Here is a 19,380-nt window from a genome sequence, read left to right as displayed (position 1 = left end):
ATATATATATATATATATATAACTACAATATATATTTCTTTACGGCGATCTTGCAAATCCGCAGAAAATTACTAATTTGCGAATATTGGGCGAGAAATTATTACGCGCGTACATATATAGCGCGTTAACGTGTGTAGGTGTAGCAGGCAGTGGTATATTAATTACACCGCGCGTTATTACGTAATCAATAGTAAGATACCCGTTATAGCGGGTTGGGAATAAGCGGGAAATAATGAATTGGATGCAAGCTCGTTAATTCTCTATTATCGGCATCGCCTCGTCACAAATAATCGCCTTCTCTTCGTGACAGCAAATGGGCTCGGTGCTCTCCAAGCCAGTGGGCGTCCAAAGAGCCATATTACACGATTTCATGTATACAGCCACCTGTGGGAAAAGGTAAAAAGATGAAACGGTAAAACGCATCGTTTTATTACTGCGAAAATTACCACCTAAAAAAAAAAAAAAGAAAAAGGAAAGCATCAAGAGAGCGAAATAGCCGAAGTGACGCGCGGTCACGTTTCATTCGCGTGAAATAATGTTTCTATTATTTCCGTTCGCGCAAACGTGACTACAATCGCATTTACGTGTTACGTGCTTACTTTGCCGTGTTACGCGAAGATGAGAATTAAAGAGAAAGCGTAGGAAACAATTTTCCACTCTAGATCTTTTTCAACCGATACTAAATCTTGTACATGTATACTGTAATAGAAAATGCATTCTAGCGCTCACCTTCAGATTTTCGACATGGCTATTCAGCTTCTCGCAAATCAGCGTCGGTGCCTTATCCCGAGCACTTTCGGCCTAAGCACAGAAACGCATCAATTTCGTTTTTTTCATCAATATCATTTTTTTTTTATTTTCTTCGAGTAACCGTTATAAATATTACATTTAAATATTATATCGATTAGCAATTATATATTTTGACTAATCGAAGATTATTATATATTTTAGCTAATCTCGAAAATAAAATAGGTCGAAAATAAAATAAAGTATAATGCCACGATTGCTATCTAATCATAAAATTATTTTTATGACTCGCGTATATTCCCGATTGGAAAGTAGCGTAGTTATTGAAGAAGTGATGCGAACAGGCGGAAATAGCAGAGAAAAACATGCACTCACCAAGGCGATACATAATTGTTGACACTTTTCGGTGCCCTCCTGGTCGCAGCTCACATTGTATTGCAGCGTGTGTTCTATTATCGACTTCGTTCCCGGAACCGGGAACACCGCGCAACCGCATGCACCCTCGGCGACTTTCTCTTGCCTGGTAAAGAGTACAATTTTTTAAAAGTGCACAATATCGCAATAATCTCCGTGAGAAATCAGTCGCGAGAATAAAATTGTACACTTCAAAGAAATTTATTGGATTCACGAATTAATTTAATTACTATGTCAATTATTTCCAAGAGAAAGCGTATACTTTATGTTAAATTAATAATTTTATGATTAACATGAAATTACCATTTTATCCACATATTATCAGGACTATTATTGCATTGCGTTAGCAGATGCATTTTTGTTTTGAACTTTCGATAACTTCGAAATATAATCATATTTAATTATGGTATATAATTTTGTTCCATTTATAATTCGAATATAATCACACAATTGTAATAATAATTAAAACTTAATATATTAAAAAATTTGCAATCGATTCTTTTGCAAGCAAAAATACTCAGATATTGCATGACGTTGTTATCTTACCTCGCGAGAGGCAAAATCGCCATCAGTAGAAGGAATTGTCCCGCTGCTTTCATTGCACCTTACTAATTTACACCTCGCGTTCGAGGATCCGATCACGAATAAGCCTTACCCGCGATTATCGCGGGCGATCGTGCGGCACGCGGCATATGTAGACTCGCGTAATCACTACCCTCCCCCTATCCTCTCCCCCTTTCATATAAGCACGTAAGTGCGCTCGACGGAATGCAACGCGTGATCACGCGATACCATTGTTGGTATCGCGGGCGTCCTCTTCGCAGCGGTTCGAATTTTACATCGATACCCAAGCCGCGGTATTCCCACAGAGATAATCGCCATCGTCGTCGCTGTAACCGGAGCCCGCTATCGTCGAGCGCGCGTGCACGCCGGGCGTTCGTTTCGCCGACAGCGTAACGTTATCGGCCATTGCCAAAAAATAAATACGCGAAATTTTTCTCCATTAACGTGGAGAGATCATCATTAAAAGGGCGCACGCACAATGGGGATTGTTGTTTTGCTATTTTATCGATCGATTTTTGTTTTCCCCCATAACGTCTGCTCAAAATATTTGTTTACATCTTTCGAAGCCCAAAGGTTTCCTGATCTTCGATCGCTCTAATTTCAGAACTACTTGCCCGTCGAAAAATATTTCCTAGGCAATTCTTCTGCAAATTAGCCTTAAAATCAATTTAACAGAATAATAAAATAAATAAAATATGTAAATAACTGCAGCGTAAATAAGTGAAAAAACATTTGGAAGCAAAAAACATGCATGATATATATATGTATATATGTATATATGTATGTATGTATATGTACATACTAAATTTGAAACACTGAATGTATTATAGATGTGCTGTTTTATACACAGTTAATTAATATTTTATCACAGCTTTTTTAATGTACATTAACGCGTTCAACCGAGTTTATAGTAAATTTTAAAATAAATAAAATAGCATATGGAAATAGAAGATATGATACGCTAGGTGTTGGAATACTCAATATATTATACATGTACTTTTTTTGTACACAGCTAATTAATATTTTATCATCGCAGCTTTTAATATACATTAATGCGCATTAATGTACATTAGCACGTTCAACTGAGTTTAAATTTTACAGAGACATACACACTGCACACATAAATTTACGTTAATAAAAAATGTTTATAACAGCGAAACTATAGTTTTTCAAAAAACTTACGCTCATTTGCGTATAATAATTTTCTCTCTGAAAAAATAGAGAGAGTTACGAGAGACCGAAATTATATATTTGAATTAATATAAAAGCACAAGATGGCTTTAAAACGATACATTTTTTATATACGATGTTTGGCTTCAGAGAAAAAGAGTGTCGTATAACACTTTTGTTTTTCCTGAAAAAATATATTTACAAATGCACTTACAATAACTTTTTCTAAAGTTATTGTAAAGTTTCTCTTTGTCTTCGGCTTAAAATATTATTAAATTATTTGTGTCTTTTAAAAAGACGTTCCACTTTTCTAGTGTTAAACAACAAAAATTAATAATTCTATCAACATAAAGTTATTAGATAATATAATCAGAAGCGCTTATAAAATACTGGTTAATAAGTTAATTGCCAAATTCAATTAATCCTAAGCGCAGCTTATTGTTAGCCCTAATAGTTATATTTTTCGGCGTGACGAGAATGACAGGAAAAAAAAATAATAAAAAATACATTATCAAAATTAATAATGCATTACTACTAATATTACTATCTTAACTATAACGACTACGCTATAACGACAGAATAATCATAACAATGCATTTTTTTTATCTTTTTCCTAAAAAAAGAATTTCCACTCTCGATGGCGTTTTCCCTTCGGACCGCGGCCGATTCAGTAGTGCAGCCAGTCACGTGACCGACATACCGCCGCCACCGTCCGGCCGGCGACTTGCCGACCTTGCCGTACGTTTTCCACTTGCACCGTGGTCGGCCGATTCAGTAGTACAGCCAGTCACGTGACCGACGTGCCCCGTCCGTTCCACTGGCACCGACATGGCGTCCGTCATCAAAGGTGCGGTATACACAGTGTCATCACCTTAAAACGCATGCATACGTATACCCGTCGCGAACGATATACATAACGCACTTAACTTACATTAGGCATTATCGCATCTATCACTGAATCACACGCGTTTCCGCAGACACGGGCGAGATCTGGGGCAGATTGTTCGACCATCGTCCGTTCGTCCAGGGGGAGGTCACGTTTTTCCTGCGAGAGTTTCAGGTGAGCGACGAGATCACGCGGACTCGACACGACGAGCGTCATTCTCTCGGCAATTCTCAGCATCACCGTCATGTCCGTAGAATCGATTGAAATTTAATTCGGTTGTGATATGGAGGTTAAAATACGCGAATCTAACCTACGAGTCGTGAGAACTCAATTGTAAACAAAGACGCTGGTGGAAACTGCAATTGCTCTTGTCTGCTTAATGGAACGTTTCAACATCCTTCTTTTAAGAGCCTCTTTTAATTATCGATTGTATAAATCTGTGGAAAAATTTATTTTTATCTTAATCTAAATTTATAAGAACAAATGTTAATTTATTTTTAAATTTATTTTAAAATTTATTTTTATCTTAATCTAAATTTATAAGAACAAATGTTAATTTTTATCTGTATTTTATAAACTACTGTCTGTCAAGTCTTTAATTTCAAAGTGTTGCATCAAGTGGGTTTTTGGTGTGTTACTCCACCAACTGGTGGATTTGCACCTTCAATCTCTTCACAAAGTTATATGACACCTTGTTTTTTATTACTATTATTCTTGTCTTGGAGTTATATATTATTTTTTAACTTCTTGACCATATATCTGAAAATGATTGAGATTTTCTCATCGTTGTTCTTTACTCTTCCATTATTCTTCTTTATCACAGATCTTTAAATACACTGTCATTCAAGCCAAGCGTAGACTCATTATCTATAGACTCATCAGACTCATATATATATATATATACACTATAATTGCATCAAGTGTGTTATAGTCATAACAGAGTGATCCTAAACATTTATGTCTGTTTTCAGGAAAAAAGGTCTGACAGGGAGGTGGAACGGCTGTTCAAGATACTCGAGTTCACGACGGAGCTGAAGGAGAACCAGTTGGATCGTACCGAGCAACTTGGCGACTGTCACTTACCTAGCCTCAAGGCAAACGTAGATGTTGCGCTGAGTATGTGCAACCGCGTCTTACAGAGGGAGGAAAATTTCGATAGCGTATGTGTGCTTAAGCCTTTGATAATTTCTTGTTTATTTCATGCAACACGAGACATAGCTGGACACTTATGTAAAAACTTTGACTTTACAGGATAACGTTTTGAGCGAAAACAGATTGCTTAGGAAGAAGGAGTGGGAGAGATTCATAAATGATATGAGCGACAAGTGTCAAAAGGTGGACCAAACTTTCCAGGAGAAGGAAAACGAAATACAGGAGTTCTATATTGACCTGGAGAAGAAATTGCATATTACGCCATAAGAATAATAATAATTCTTCAGTCTATCTACGCGTTGCTTCTCCTAATATTTCAGCATTTTAATATAAAATTTAATCATTTCCTTAAGATAAAAAAGAGATAAGTGTATATTGAATTTATTTAGATATGCCACTAGAGTCGATTGTGGATCCTACCGTAACGATAAAACCATCCAAGAAATTGATAGATTTTATCTTGCACGATGTAAAAAACGCGGACGATGCGCCGGACGGCATCGCGGCCTTGCGCAAATCGAAGAGGTCTAAGAGAGAGATCGCGAATGCCACGTTAAAAATCGAGGACCTCAGATGGTTGAATAAATATATGAAAGAGCATAGAAAACCCGCGACGGTAAAGGTCTACCTGCACGAACTTCTCGACGATTCCGACGTGATATTGCCGACGCCGAGGGAGACGCCGCGAAATCCGGAATTGGAGGCTCGAGTGCAGAAGTTAACGGCGCAACAGAACGCCAGAGAATATCAGGCGATGACGAAGAGCATCGATTCCGTGCGGAAATTCCTACCGGAGGACAGCATTGCGTATCAAAGTAAAATGTCTTTTCAGAATATTTCTAACCACCTATTTTTTTTCTTTTTAGCGTGTCTATGGCTGCGGTCCGATTTACGCTCACAGCGCTCGTGAGCAACATTTGTCTTTATTTAATATTCGATTAACAGAGATGAAATGATTCCAGAAGAGCGTTGTGAGCATAAATCGGACCGCAGCCTATAAAAGACGATTTAACGCGCGGGTTTCTAATGTCATCTTCTATATTTTGCAGTGAAGCAGATAAACAAGCAGCTGATCGCCGTCGCGCAATTCATATTTTCTGTGATAGCTGGCTTCGCTTTCGGATTCATCGGCGTGGAACTCATAATCGGTGGCCTAGACTTCGGATTCAGATTACTCCTGGGTATAATTTGCGCGCTGATCATAGCGCTGGCCGAGATCTACTTCCTAGCTTTAAAGCTGAATGAGAACGGTTTTGATGTAACGTCCAAATCGACGAAATTACATCAAGAATAACGTTCCAATTGCTACGTTTTCCATTGCCTTGAACATATGTACCATAGCAAGAGCAGTCTAGACATACGCCGATAATGCAAAAAGTAATACGCAAGCTACTTTCGCTAACTTTGTATTGTACAAAATTTTAGAAAATGTACATCCATTCCTCTGATTGTTGTATACTACAAGATTCTTGAAGACCAAATAAAACGAGACATCGTGATATTTGATCAATTTATTATTATCAAAGATAAAAATCAACTCTAAGGCATGATTATAAATAAATACAATTATTAATGTCGAAAACATTAATCTGATTAGCATAATCGAATGCATGAATAATGGATGCCGTGAGTGATATATACAAAAAATATATATATATATGCATGCGTGAGAAAAGAGATACGTGTAAAAAGATCTTGATAGTGTGACTGTCATCAGTGTTACGAGCGTATAAAAATATCTTCTCTTTCGAGATAAATTCTCGCGATCTGTTCCAAAATTTTCTGCCATTCGGTTGCTTGCGTTTGTGTTTTTTACGCCTCTGTAAATGTAGACGCGCAATTTTAACACATTAGATACCTCACACAGATCTGCGAAACTTTCTAAAGAAAAGGGACATGATAAATCGAAGGTTTATTAAATAAATCGGAGTCTGTCGGAAGCGGAGAGAAAAATCCTACGAGTTCTCATCTCTTATTCTCCTCACTGTCACTTTTCACACTGATCTCACTTTTCTCACTGTCCGAATGAGAGGCGCCGTTCTCCTTGGTCTCGCTCTCCCGCTCGCTGCCGGATGAGTTCCCGTTGTCGCCCTTCGTCTCGTCGCTGTCCGAACAGGAGTCCGTGTCGGAGTCGCTGTCGCTGTCCGAGTCTGAGCTGCTCTCGGAGGAGCTGCTGCTGTTGGACGCCTCCCTCGCCGCCATCATCTCCTTGAACTGCCGGACCGTGATCTTCCGCGGCATTATCTCGCGCAGAAACTCCAGCGTGTCGTTGGTCTGCACCACCTCCGCCAGGTGTTTGTAATCCAGAGAGGATCCCTTGTTGCTCTGCATGTGCGCCTCCTCCGTTAAGTAATGTATGAAAAGCTCCTGCAAAGTGTTAGTTCCATAGAATAACGAACAATAATCAATCATATGTAATTCAAAAATGTAAGGCAAAATGTATGAAATAATTAATATTATTAGGCATGAGATTGTATTGAATGAAAATGTTAATATTTCTAATATAGCGAATATCGAACAATAATAATCATATATAATTCAAAAGCGTAAAGACGAAATGTATGAAATGAAAATTAACATTATTAGGCATGAGATCATATTGAATGAAAATAATATTTCTAATATATATACAATACTATAATATTAATATTCTGTGTTACGTACACATGACTTATGTCAACAACACCAGAATAAAAATAATGGATGTATTGATCGTTATTTATTTAACAAATCAAATTAATAAATCGTCACAATGTATTTTTTTCAAGAACGTATCTCTAACCTCCAAACGTGCCTTACCGTGGCTTTTGTAACCAGATACAAGCCGTCCTGCCCGACGGTATCGACGCTGGGCGAGCTCTTCATGATCGTCTTCACCCTCGAGATCGGCAGGCGCAGCTCTTTCAGCTTCACGGAGGAGGTCTGCGTACTCATCGCGCGCACTTATTCTCCCCGTATTCTATTTTATTTTACAGAAAAAGCGTCTCGAGCGAGTAAAAACAAAACCGCGAAGGGAGACTGACGGCGAATCCCACGATTTAAAGCGCAGCAATTAGTTCGTTGATGCTCCCTACCGCTGCAGATGGTGCTGGTTTCGTTCATAGAATACGGATTAAGAAGTCGCGATCAGTCTCTCTGTCGCGACAGAGGGGAAACTTAACGTTTCTTCAGCCAATCACTCGTTTTTCCAGTAATTAGTAATTAGTAATTACCATGAAAAAAACTGTCCATCGCTTCCATTTTAAAGCGATAATAATAATATTTATATAAAGCAATTCGAGCCTCTTCAAGATCGTCTTAAATCACAAAAGTCTGATTTTACGTTTAAATAAACTTTTATCTTGAAATAATGTTTAAGACAATTTTGAATGTTCAAAAGAGAAAGATCGGATTATAAATGTTATCTCGCTTGTACAGCTCTCTGAATGTATCTTGCTAATGATCAGATCACCGATACCTTGTCACTGGCGAATTTAGAATATATAGAATCGTAATAAAACTCGCATAAAAATTCGTTTTTATTGCTACACAGATTCTATATGAAACACAATGCTCGATAACTCTCTCAGGAATACAAAAAAAAAATATAATACTCGATAATTCTCTTAGAAATACAAACAAAAAAATAAATATAGTACTGGATAATTCTCTTAGGAATACAAACAAAAAAAAATATATCATTCGTGGAACGCAAAATCGTTAAAAGGTCCTACAGCCTTCAAATAATATCTTTATTCGGCTAATGATCAGATCACCGATACCTTGTCACTGGCGAATTTAGAATATATAGAATCGTAATAAAACTCTCGCATAAAAATTCGTTTTTATTGCTACACAGATTCTATATGAAACACAATGCTCGATAACTCTCTCAGGAATACAAACAAAAAAAATATACTCGATAATTCTCTTAGAAATACAAACAAAAAAATAAATATAGTACTCGATAATTCTCTTAGGAATACAAACAAACAAAAATATATCATTCGTGGAACGCAAAATCGTTAAAAGGTCCTACAGCCTTCAAATAATATCTTTATTCGGAAACAATTGTACCTCTGTGTAACGGATTCTCCTCTTGAAACTTTCCCCGTTGATCCGTCTTTTTGCCACGTGATCGTGGAACAAGAAAACGAAAGGAAGACAGAGAATGCAAATAAGAGCCAAAGATCAAGGGCAGATTCCTGAGTAGAAGGGGTAACTCTGTCCTCGTCGAAATCCGGAATAAAAGAATTCTATACTGCACAATCAGGTGTTTGTGTTAGTCCGACGTACAGGACAGCGATTTAATACAAATATTTTACAGAGCCCGATAACGATAGAACTCCATAACTAAATAACTAATATTGATACCGGCGCATAATGTAATAACGTATGTCAGCAGTATTACAGGTAGGCTAGACAGTAACAGGTGCGTTTTATGGAGTATCTCGATATCTGAAATGAGAACAATGATAAATGTATCTAAGCAATAAGGAGAGAGGATGGATTTGCATTATTCTAAACCTTGCGTTCTTAACTTACTTGCGTAGCCGAGAGACGTAATGTAAATGTAATAACCGATAGCTATAAACCAAAACGTATTCCCAAGGAATCGTCCAAAAAACGAATTGTTATTTATCAAAGCTGCAAAAGTGAAACGAAATATTAGTTTTCAACGGTACACCTCGACAGGTATGTACGAAACGATACGAAAACACGCTCACCATTGTATAAAATTAATTGAAAGACGTGAAGTATGATTAATGAAGGAAACATCGCGTTCAAATGGATGTCGAACGCGTAGCCCCATTCGACATCTTGTGTTCTGTCTATCCTGAGATACCGATTGGCTGCAAACCTACAAAGAATACATAAAATTGAAAATTCAATACGAACCCAAGACAGCTTCTCAAGTAATTAAGCTGACAAATTTGAAACATCAAAATCTGTCGCTAAAAATGGCTACATTTTAAAAAGCAGCGCAGCTTGAAGACATTTAATACGCTTACCAGAATAGCGTTGTTATTAACAGTCCAATGGCTATGTAATCGATGAAAACCATGTAAAATAACAACTTTACAAATTGGAAGAATTTTAAACTCAGTACTATGGCGAAGCCAACGGTGGATATGCAGAAGCAGCATGTTATCAGCACTAAAAACGCAGGGTCGTCCCTCGCAAATTGTGACTTCGTTTCTGCAAGAATTCACAGACGTATGGGCTAGAATGTATATGAAACTAGTATATGTGTACGTAACGCTGAGCAACATACGCTTTCTGTTTTGGAAGTTTCTGTACACCTTCTGCGGCGATATAAACAGAAAGATCATCTGCCAAACAGCAAACTCGAAGTCCATCTGATCGAACTTCAGCAGTTTCCTCAGGTATTTGTAGCACTTTGTCGCCGCGCCCATACAATTGTGTCTGCAAGTATAACGAGTTCAATCAAACCTCGAAGCGAAAAATAATGTGAAATGTAATAATAAAGCTAATGAAATGCATGCAAGATCAAGTCATTTTTTAAAGAGACGTTGAGTTAAACAGAGTGAAACAGAAACTAGGATACGTTGAAGATGGTGATATTGTTTAAATCATAAATTACGAAAGACGACGCATATCCGCGGGGATGACGTTACCTGTGAACGACCGGTGTCGGCAGCGAAGACGAGAATTCTGTCGGAACAGGCGAGTGACACCGACTGATCGCCGGCGAGGTGGAATATTTCATTTTCGGTCCTTTTTTACAGCTCACACCGTCACTTATCGCGCAGTCACTCTCGGCAGAGCAGACATAAATCCTCCTTCTCGACGACTCGAGGTTACGTTCGCATATTATGAGAAGTCCGAAAACGTCTGTCGTCAACTGACGAGTCTGACGATCTCTCGCGGGATTCGCGGGAAGTAGAAAGCCTGTGGCACACTCGATAAGGAACGCATGATAAATAAACATGATGGTATAGCAGAGAGAAATCTGAGAGGACTGACGGCCTGTTACCTCAAAATGCTCTTGTGCACTATCGCCCTCTGAAGAAGTAGTTGTAAACTACATAGCAACATTCACTTTTCTGCAACGCGGGTATATAATTTGTGTATACGTTTTTTTAGTTAACATAATTATTATAAAACAATGTTTTAATATAAACATGTCGTAAATTATCGCCTCGTTATAAAAAAAAAAATTTGAAGAATTTTCTATTGTTTATATATTATTATGACGATTAATTATAATTATAAATTCAAGCAAGAATTAGCATAATCATTTTTGTACTAAATAAATACTCTTTTACACAATAATTTCACACTTCTTTTCTGAAAATGATATTTTTTTCTGAATACATCATATCTATAGAGTATAACTATAAATTTTTATCAAAAAAATTAAAAATTACAAAAGTTATGACTTCTTTTAAATCATAACTTTTTTAAAAATTGTTATTTTCGCCTATTTTTTTTAATATATTAAAATTAATATCTTTACAAAGCCGCTGTATTTCTGTGTTCTATAATGTTTAAAGTATATATGTCCAGTAATTTTTTCAAGAATGTTTCAAAGAATGAAAACTGTGAATATGACAACCGATTAAAAGCGCTGAGATTGTTTTGCTTCCGGCGCGCTCCGGTATGACTATTACAGATGTGATCATGAAGAATTAAAACTTGGGACAATTATAAGCTGCAAAATTAATGTCGCGTTACAGCGATATACTCAAACTCGGGTGGTACGTAATATCAATTATCTCTGCACTTATCTGCTAGTATTTAGATTACTTATGTAATTTTCTAATTTATTTTATTCATCATATATATATCCTTTAATTTAGCATAATAAATTTGTGCGCGTGGGTGTGTGCGTATACACATACTTCAAATAGTTTTCATAATTGCCCCCCTTTTTTGCAGTTTATTGCTCTGCAACTATCAACGTATCCAGTTTCCGTATCCATCATTTAACTCAATATCTTTTTACAAAGTGATTTAATCTTATTTTACTGTACATTTTTTTATGATACATCGTAAAAAATAACTCTCTTATGCGATTAAAAAAGGGATTTGTTAATGTAATCTTAAATAATTAAATCGATATTTTCATTAATGATGGCATGGCTGTACGTGCAGAGAGATCACGCGATTGAAAGCCTAATGTATAGGAAAATCGTATTTGCCGTGTTCATTCTTTTTTTTTTATCAGATGTGCCGATTGATCGATTTCTCTGCACGTACGCTTTTCGTATAGCTGACGCTAATTAGTCTGGATAGGCCTATAGAGAATGCGATGTACGTTATGCTTACGCACATATATTGCTACTTGAAAATACTATAAAACTCAGATTAAAATATTTTTTACAGCTTTTTAAAAGCATATTTAATTATATATTAATGTTATCGTGTTTGTGTGTATGCGTGTGTGTATGTACGTATGTATGTGTGCTGTTATCAATATTATTATAATTATTATAATTATTATCATTACTGAACTATTAAAAACACATATTTCCTCCTTCTCTTGTTTCATAAAAGATACAAAGTAGAATTATAATACACAAGTTAGCGAATTTAAAAGAAAATGCTCTTGTGAAATAGAAGTGTCAACTTCAACCTTACAACATATGTATTTTGCGCTGTTACGGCACGTAGGTATGTTATCACGGAATAAATAAAAAGACGACAGTTTCCGTATGTTTCCGGTCAGCAGCGACAATTTGTGTGATTTAAACGTTTAAAAACGCGAGAGAGCTCGCGCGCTCCTTCGAATGTCCGAAAATAAAAATGTGCGAACTTTAATTTGCCTCCGCCGGGCTCTGCCAGTAGTGCGCCTGCATGGACAATCGTTGATTGTTACTCGGCTTGAGAGGCGTTACGCAGCGGGCGGCGTCCGGAAATCGCTCGTGATACCGCTCTAATCTCAGGTACTTCACAGTCACTAAATTACCTGTGGAAGAAACAAAAAAAAATCTATTTGAAGAGCACATTGCAGTGTACGCACAAAAATCGATATAAAACTAGCATAATGCTGGCGCAGATTGTAACAACAATTATATCGTTGAAAATAAGAAATTATACTTGTGTCTTTAACATTTTTACATTAATATTATGTCTCATAAATGTTTCTCAATAATACTGTCTAAATTCTGTGAAAATTTTACGCGAGACAAGGTTGCCAGCGCTCAAGGATTAAGTTTAGAGAATAAACTGGGAATTTGCAGCTTGTGACGTACCATCGAACCAACAACCGTGTAATGCCCTGTAAGCTTTGCCAGCGTCCTCCTGCGACATACATTTCATATAAACGCAACCCTCACGGCTACCGATGTCTACTCGAATGTGAAGTATCTTCACACCCTCCCCGCACTTCTCCAAAATAGCGTCCTGCACTTTCGTCTCCCAGTCGTCTTCGGTTTCGCTACATCGTACAAAGCACAAAGCGCGACTTAAGTCATCCGTGTTATCGATTTTAGATTGTGTAGACCCGTGTGCCCATGCATATACTACTTACATGTCTGGATCAAACATGTGCCTGATCTTCAGGCAAGGCGTCGGCGAACAAGTCAGGCTGTTAACTGATCCCTCCATCGTTTCGAACGCTTGTCCCTGCCAGACCTTCGGCTTCTTGCCCAGAGCCGCGCTTTGCACGGGCGATTTGTTCAAAGCGTTATTCGGCAACCATCGCCAGACGTGAAACTCCTCGCCTGCCACTTGCTGCACCTCTCTTCGAATTCTAAAGAATTCAAAATCGTATCCCGTTACTTATCCGCAAGTAAAATATGAAAACGGAGAGCAAAGGAGAAAGGAGTCCTTTTTTACCTGGACTCGTTCTCGTCAAGAAACTTCACTGCCTTTTCCCACAGAGCAGTCATTCTTTTACGATCCTTCGGCGGAATAAGATTGTCTCGCACGTGATTTATGGCAAGGAAACTTTCCTGCGCGCCGGCTTGCGCGGACGCGTTCTGATGGTGCGTCTCAACGATACTTATGATATCGCTAACAAGCTTAAATACCTCTCTCTCGGTAGATCTCTTGTATTTTAGATACCAAAGATACGATTTATAAATTCCGATACCTGTTAATAAGACTGAAAATGCACAGATACCATTATAAATCTTTCCGCACATATATTTCTGCCTATGTTACGCATTGCAATATCGTAAACAGATATTACTTTGCGAGTGAATTTCTTGCATTTCTTTCTCTTTTTACATTAATATTTATTATACATTCAATATCTATATAAAAAATACGGCAGTATCAGTGCGTTTCAAAATTCAAAGAAAGAAATGCCTCGTTACAAAATAATTCCAGTTTACGACAGTATACAGACGAAATTATATATTGGCAAAGCATATAAATCGTTTTGAAATGCAATTACTTTATACTTAAAGTATAGCTTACATTACACCATAAAAGAGCAGTGAATAATAATCTTATGAACATGCATCGTATCAATGGCATGCAGGATTCTTATAACACGGAATGAGGCTCAGCAAGTTTTCTCAAATAAACAGTCTGTTAGAACTTTACCGATTGCCACTATAAGAAGAGAAGAAAAGATGGTAAAAAGTTTGTTCTTAACGAGGCATTGCATTGGCAGCTCAGGATTTAAAATCGCCATTCCAATTTTTCCATTCAGACGAGCGGAAAATAATTTGTCCTGCAACGATCGAACAAATATAAGTATTAGTTCGATAATGCGAGCATCCCTGTGCAAAAAAAAAGAATGAAAGATAGGTTCCAGTATACTTACTAGAGTATCCAATGTTTCCGTGGTCGCTCCGTTATCATCACTTATATCGATAAGCGAGATGCCCCATTTCGGATTCTTAATGATTAAAAATTGCGCGCTGTGCAGGTCGTCCTTCACCTCAAGATTCGTCTGGAAGCGAAGAGAATTATCGATATGCAATTCTTACAATTATTATTATTATTAAACGCAATTAATTCCAGCCATCAACCTACCACTTTCTCGCTCGTAAACATCTCCACGATATCCGCATCGGTTAGGTATGGTTTCTCATTCGAGTTCTCGCACATTTTAGATATCGCCTTTCCCGTTAGAATAGGCTGCAAACGTCTTAACAGCTGCAACACAGATTCTATGTTTTCCTTCATTATGCAATTTACTCCAGGCGCTTTAAGATCAGGAGCTCCATCGAGGAAACATTGCGGTATGTTGTTATCTATAAATACAGGTGATACGAAACTATAAATCAAGATCAATATATAATATACACTATATATAACATACAAAACGATAGAAAACTACTATTCCCAGAAAATAGAAATAGTTATATCAGGCAGTTTCAAATCATATTATTTTTCCTGTGTTCCTGTCGAACGAAAAACTACCGTGTTTCCAAACAGCCATATTATAAACGAAAAAAAATAACTGAAAATGAAAATGACAATCTCCTTGGAATTTTTAAAAACTCAACATTCAAAACTATTTTTTCTTTTATATACAAACAGATTAAATAAGTAAAGTAAATTGTATTTGTGTACTGCATACAAAAGGGAAAAAATGTCTAAATGCAAATAATGATATGAAAATTCCATAATTCTATAGAACAATACAGAACACAAAAGATACAATATTTAAAAAAATATATCGACTCAATCACTTTTTGATAATACGACAAGTAACTCCCATTCTTAAACTTGAAAATTGTTTTTCTGCAAAAAATTAGACAATGTTTCAATTCAATTGAACACACATATTTTTCCGAGCTGTCCATAAGTTCCCTATGTATAAATATGCATAATTATCGACTAAATTAAATGATATAAAACGCATATTCACAAATAAGTCGAAATAATACTGGAATAGATGTGTAGAAAGAACGGGAAAAGGAAATAAAATATCCAAATTAATTCAAGCGATATTTGATTTTTATTATACATGTATATTTATATATATATGTAGAGAAAGGAAAATACATATTCAAGAAATTGTCTTGTACGTCTAATTTAGTAAGCTCGGGACAATTACTTTAGCTTCGTAAAAATAACGAGAATTGAACGTTAGTAATAATTAGTAATAAATATGTAACAATTCGACTCCGTTTGTACGCGAGCCAAAATTAATTTGAAAAAAGAGCATATACATATTTTGCTTTGTGCCCTGTTATTTACGACAATCAATGCGCCGTGTACTTCTCAGAAAAATTTCTCCTTCCCGTTAAGATTATATATATCTGTCTCAGACATCTCCTCTAGTTATACCTACCCGATGTAAGCGATGGAAGCGTCTCGGTTTTCCCAAGTCCCACATATATTATTGCAATGACTACAAAGAATAGGGCAAGTACTACCAGGAGGATCATCGATACGATGTTCTGATTATTTCGCACGTCGTCCCTGCTTGTGCTCGTCGTCGACGGTTTGTAAGTCGCTCTGCTGAAAATATCCCGAACTCTGTCAGCAGACGAGACATTACGTCTCGAGCCAAGCGTTTGTTTATAATACATACAATTCGGATAAAATAATAATACATACCTCGACTGATTCGACAGCGGGTACATGCCTCTTAAGGAAGAGAAGTGGCCGTTTGAATCTCTCTCTTTCACCTCTGGTAAACCAGAGGTCAAATTATGGCGTAATGTAGGATCTAGAAGTTATAAAAAAAAAAGTTTGTGAGACAAAATGCACGCGAATTAGACACATAAGTAATTCCGCACAATTAATACAAGATAAAATATTCTTGTCAAATCAAATGGATATACTAAAATTATCTCGATCTGGATAAATTAAATAAAATTAGAGATAAAATTTTTCAGCTATTATGGAGATAACAAAACTTGATCCGAAATAAATGTCTCGTATCGGAGTGTGTTAGATTTCATGTTAAGAAACTCGCTTACTTTTTAAGCTCGACAGGGTGGATGGCGACGCGCTTGTGTTTATCAAAGATCGCGAACTGAGTCTCCTTGTGAACTCCGATAGAAATGGGGTTTCATAGTTTGCAAGAAGATCCCTCTGATTCGCACTGTCCCTCCCACTCACGTCCTCCTTCGCGGGCTGAAGAATCGGGGAGACGACGCTCGGCTTCAACGGTGACACATTGTACTTGCTGTCCTTCCACCCGTAGGCGGGTCTGGTCTTCGCCATCTGATCGTAATCGTAAGTACCGCGATCGTACACACGAGAATCGTACAGTCTGCTGCTCGGATTCGACAGGTACTTGTCGTACGAGCGTCCGTACGAGCTCCCGGCGTCCTCCACGACGTCGGAATCCGATCCGGTCTCCAAGCCGTCGGACACGTAGGTTCTCTGCGTCTTGACAAACTTGTTCTGCGTGCTCTTCGAAGTCGTGCGAGTCACGGCAGGCACGGCCGAGCTGTCGAAATTCGTCGCGTTGGGATCCTTGAACTCGGAATGCGGCGGCGATAGATTTGACTCCTTGACCGGATTTTTCGTCACGCTCGCGATGTCGGGAGGAATAATCGAAGGTGGCGGCATGGGATTCGCCAACGTTTGCCGGCGCAGGTTCGCACTCTTCTTCTTCTTAACGACACTCGTGTTTGTGTCGTCGTCTGTGTCGTCGCTGCTATATCTAACATAGACGGAAAAAAAAACATCAAAACGCAAATACAAGACATATTCTACGTATACGTATGCGTGCACGTGTCTGGCACACAATTCAATTCAATTCAAAACTGCAATTCAATTAAAAGCTTAGAAATATGAGATATTTAGATTAGAAATACGAAACATTTTTTTACTGAAATCTCATTAACACTATTGAAGCTCTACAAATAAATTTATCATGCTTCTGAAACGCAACAGTTTCATAGAAGTTAATCGGAAAAATGAGCGGCAATCGCAAAGAAAATAAACAGTATTTTATAAACAATCGGCGTAAATCAACCAAGCGCCACGGTGTCGCACATTCGCAGAAACGGAGCGTAAACATTGCCGCTCCGTGCACCTTCGTCCATTCGGAATCGTGATAGGTGCGGAGAGGTGAATCTTACATCGCGCTTCGTTTAGCCGCGACGGAACATTTAAAGATCGTTATCGGCGTGCCGACGTCGTCGAGTCCGCGAAACCTCGCGACGGAATCACACCGGTCTCTCCGCTCCTGCTCGCTCCTTCCTCTCCCGCCCCTCTCTCTCTCCCACGCGCCCGAGTCCGGAGCTTACTCCGGACGCGTATAAGATGCGACATAGCTGAAAGAAAACTCGTGTCGGTGTATCCTCTCTGAAGGAAAAACGCTCACCTCGCGGCCAACGAATGCCGGGATCCCGCTGCCCCGCCGCCGGCGCCGCGGGCCTCCATGAGGTTCTTCAGCTTCTTGGCGAGTATCTTGCGGGTCGTCTGCGTGACCGGTCCCACCGGGTACCCGTACTCCATCAGCTTCGAGCGCAGCTCGGAGTCGCTGAGCGCGTCCACCGACATCTTGTCTCGCGGTTTGACGATCGCGCGCGTTCCCGAAAACGCGGGGGGGCGAAAACCCGGCTCAGATGCGCGACAGTCCGATCGGTATCACGGCGTTGCGGGACGTCTCCGCTTCGCGGACGCCCCGGCCCCGCACCCGTTTATTTCGATCGATGATCAATCCTCCGCCGCTTTCGCCCAAGAGACGCTCGCTCGCACGCTTCTCTATCTCTCTCTCTCTCTCTCACTCCCTCTCTCACGCCGTTTGCCGCTCTCCTCACGGTCGTCCGCGCGCACGTGGACGACGATCGTAGCTCCGGTCCGTGTGATCCCCGGTCTCTCGTCTCTCGTGCGTCCCGCACGACCCAGCAGCTTCGCTCTCTCGGCTCCGGTGAAACCTCGCGATCACGCGCACCACTACCCCGGCCCGTCTCTCACCCGCACCGTCCCGTTTATTGCGCGGCTGCCTTCTCCACCGCCAAACAATTCAACTCGCTCGGTAACTGAAAAAAGAAAAATGGCGCAATTTTCTAACGGTCGCGATCGTGCGCATACAAGATGCGCGACCGAGTGCGTATTCGAGATGGGAGTCTCGTTTGCTCGAAACTGTCCAGGCGATCCTCCAATCGGCCGCGACGAACAGAACTCGTCGGATTGGTCGAACAAACGGCGGAAATTATTTGTTTGCCGTCGAAAAAAATAAATAAAATCAATAAAACACGTATTTATTTAAAATGATCCACGCTTTGAAAAAAATTTAATTTTTACAACTTTTTTGCAGGCATCGTTGCTTCGGAATAACAAAAATGAAATTTAAAAGCAAAATATATATACAATTTTCTTGAACAATTTTAGATATCTAAAAACCTGATTGTCCAAGAAATGACTAAAAAAATTTTATTGGATTGAATTTTTTTAGCGTTAAGCAATGCAACAATTGAGTAGCAAATCAAAAAAGTGAAGGAAAATTAATGTAAAAAATCTAGGGCAAAATTTGAAAAAAATAAGATGCAGATTATTTTGCTTAAACTCATTTTAGACAACATATCATTTCATATAACGCATTTGAAGAAAGGATATATATATTTAATTAAAAA

At 38.5% G+C, this 19,380-nt stretch overlaps 6 protein-coding genes across 9 annotated transcripts; 2 read left to right on the top strand and 4 right to left on the bottom strand.

Annotated features, from left to right (window-relative positions):
- Window positions 1-244: 244 nt before the first annotated feature.
- LOC105455009 lies at window positions 245-1,857 on the bottom strand. Its single transcript, XM_011698031.1, has 4 exons — window positions 1,708-1,857; window positions 1,123-1,267; window positions 730-801; window positions 245-384 (listed from the first exon to the last, which is right to left on the bottom strand). Exons 1-4 carry the CDS (start codon window positions 1,758-1,760, stop codon window positions 253-255), a joined length of 402 nt encoding a protein of 133 aa, XP_011696333.1. The 5' UTR covers window positions 1,761-1,857; the 3' UTR covers window positions 245-252.
- Window positions 1,858-3,637: 1,780 nt separating this feature from the next.
- On the top strand, window positions 3,638-5,210 carry LOC105454995 (biogenesis of lysosome-related organelles complex 1 subunit 5). The gene is made up of 4 exons (XM_011698013.1): window positions 3,638-3,742; window positions 3,873-3,955; window positions 4,753-4,941; window positions 5,033-5,210. The coding sequence occupies exons 1-4, from the start codon at window positions 3,724-3,726 to the stop codon at window positions 5,198-5,200; spliced, it is 459 nt and encodes a 152-aa protein (XP_011696315.1). The 5' UTR covers window positions 3,638-3,723; the 3' UTR covers window positions 5,201-5,210.
- A 91-nt stretch (window positions 5,211-5,301) lies between these two features.
- On the top strand, window positions 5,302-6,434 carry LOC105455003 (transmembrane protein 199). Its single transcript, XM_011698020.1, has 2 exons — window positions 5,302-5,748; window positions 5,983-6,434. Exons 1-2 carry the CDS (start codon window positions 5,325-5,327, stop codon window positions 6,225-6,227), a joined length of 669 nt encoding a protein of 222 aa, XP_011696322.1. The 5' UTR covers window positions 5,302-5,324; the 3' UTR covers window positions 6,228-6,434.
- Window positions 6,435-6,778: 344 nt separating this feature from the next.
- On the bottom strand, window positions 6,779-8,090 carry LOC105454987 (chromatin accessibility complex protein 1-like). Its single transcript, XM_011698000.1, has 2 exons — window positions 7,733-8,090; window positions 6,779-7,300 (listed from the first exon to the last, which is right to left on the bottom strand). Exons 1-2 carry the CDS (start codon window positions 7,865-7,867, stop codon window positions 6,899-6,901), a joined length of 537 nt encoding a protein of 178 aa, XP_011696302.1. The 5' UTR covers window positions 7,868-8,090; the 3' UTR covers window positions 6,779-6,898.
- A 1,081-nt stretch (window positions 8,091-9,171) lies between these two features.
- LOC105454980 (protein unc-50 homolog) lies at window positions 9,172-10,880 on the bottom strand. The gene is made up of 6 exons (XM_011697988.1): window positions 10,552-10,880; window positions 10,188-10,339; window positions 9,925-10,111; window positions 9,640-9,773; window positions 9,458-9,559; window positions 9,172-9,370 (listed from the first exon to the last, which is right to left on the bottom strand). The coding sequence occupies exons 1-6, from the start codon at window positions 10,863-10,865 to the stop codon at window positions 9,234-9,236; spliced, it is 1,026 nt and encodes a 341-aa protein (XP_011696290.1). The 5' UTR covers window positions 10,866-10,880; the 3' UTR covers window positions 9,172-9,233.
- A 1,733-nt stretch (window positions 10,881-12,613) lies between these two features.
- Window positions 12,614-18,788, bottom strand: LOC105454959 (inner nuclear membrane protein Man1). 4 transcript variants are annotated; one of them, XM_011697959.1, is made up of 11 exons: window positions 18,126-18,788; window positions 16,768-17,459; window positions 16,403-16,514; window positions 16,134-16,321; window positions 14,867-15,087; window positions 14,655-14,783; window positions 14,432-14,561; window positions 13,718-13,985; window positions 13,410-13,631; window positions 13,132-13,316; window positions 12,614-12,845 (listed from the first exon to the last, which is right to left on the bottom strand). In XM_011697959.1, the coding sequence occupies exons 1-11, from the start codon at window positions 18,302-18,304 to the stop codon at window positions 12,694-12,696; spliced, it is 2,478 nt and encodes an 825-aa protein (XP_011696261.1). In that variant the 5' UTR covers window positions 18,305-18,788; the 3' UTR covers window positions 12,614-12,693. The 4 variants fall into 4 exon arrangements, with proteins under 4 accessions (XP_011696261.1, XP_011696268.1, XP_011696276.1 ...); XM_011697966.1 differs by having other exon boundaries at window positions 16,134-16,303; XM_011697974.1 differs by having other exon boundaries at window positions 16,134-16,300.
- Between the last annotated feature and the right edge of the window lie 592 nt (window positions 18,789-19,380).

Source organism: Wasmannia auropunctata, unplaced genomic scaffold, assembly GCF_000956235.1.
Source record: "Wasmannia auropunctata unplaced genomic scaffold, wasmannia.A_1.0 LD336106.1, whole genome shotgun sequence".
Taxonomy (NCBI): Eukaryota; Metazoa; Arthropoda; class Insecta; order Hymenoptera; family Formicidae; genus Wasmannia; species Wasmannia auropunctata.
Note: the sequence above shows the minus strand (reverse complement) of the source record. Positions and strands in the feature narration are given on the sequence as shown.

What these genes read in the sequence shown, in the direction of transcription:
- LOC105454959 (XM_011697951.1), bottom strand. Translation starts at nt 18,304, where the DNA reads ATGTCGGTGGACGCGCTCAGCGACTCCGAGCTGCGCTCGAAGCTGATG. An exon ending in CACCCTGTCGAGCTTAAAAA is followed by an intron (nt 16,515 to 16,767) that starts GTAAGCGAGTTT and finishes TATAACTTCTAG; the next exon opens with ATCCTACATTACGCCATAAT. An exon ending in GCTTCCATCGCTTACATCGG is followed by an intron (nt 15,088 to 16,133) that starts GTAGGTATAACT and finishes CTGTATTTATAG; the next exon opens with ATAACAACATACCGCAATGT.
- LOC105454987 (XM_011698000.1), bottom strand. Translation starts at nt 7,867, where the DNA reads ATGAGTACGCAGACCTCCTCCGTGAAGCTGAAAGAGCTGCGCCTGCCG. An exon ending in ATCTGGTTACAAAAGCCACG is followed by an intron (nt 7,301 to 7,732) that starts GTAAGGCACGTT and finishes AACACTTTGCAG; the next exon opens with GAGCTTTTCATACATTACTT.
- LOC105454980 (XM_011697988.1), bottom strand. Translation starts at nt 10,865, where the DNA reads ATGTTTATTTATCATGCGTTCCTTATCGAGTGTGCCACAGGCTTTCTA. An exon ending in AAACTTCCAAAACAGAAAGC is followed by an intron (nt 10,112 to 10,187) that starts GTATGTTGCTCA and finishes GAATTCTTGCAG; the next exon opens with AAACGAAGTCACAATTTGCG. An exon ending in TACGTCTCTCGGCTACGCAA is followed by an intron (nt 9,371 to 9,457) that starts GTAAGTTAAGAA and finishes TTCTCATTTCAG; the next exon opens with ATATCGAGATACTCCATAAA.
- LOC105455009 (XM_011698031.1), bottom strand. Translation starts at nt 1,760, where the DNA reads ATGAAAGCAGCGGGACAATTCCTTCTACTGATGGCGATTTTGCCTCTC. An exon ending in GCGATTTTGCCTCTCGCGAG is followed by an intron (nt 1,268 to 1,707) that starts GTAAGATAACAA and finishes ACTCTTTACCAG; the next exon opens with GCAAGAGAAAGTCGCCGAGG. An exon ending in AACAATTATGTATCGCCTTG is followed by an intron (nt 802 to 1,122) that starts GTGAGTGCATGT and finishes TTCTGTGCTTAG; the next exon opens with GCCGAAAGTGCTCGGGATAA.
- LOC105455003 (XM_011698020.1), top strand. Translation starts at nt 5,325, where the DNA reads ATGCCACTAGAGTCGATTGTGGATCCTACCGTAACGATAAAACCATCC. An exon ending in GGACAGCATTGCGTATCAAA is followed by an intron (nt 5,749 to 5,982) that starts GTAAAATGTCTT and finishes TATATTTTGCAG; the next exon opens with TGAAGCAGATAAACAAGCAG.
- LOC105454995 (XM_011698013.1), top strand. An exon ending in TTTTCCTGCGAGAGTTTCAG is followed by an intron (nt 3,956 to 4,752) that starts GTGAGCGACGAG and finishes GTCTGTTTTCAG; the next exon opens with GAAAAAAGGTCTGACAGGGA. An exon ending in GGGAGGAAAATTTCGATAGC is followed by an intron (nt 4,942 to 5,032) that starts GTATGTGTGCTT and finishes TTGACTTTACAG; the next exon opens with GATAACGTTTTGAGCGAAAA.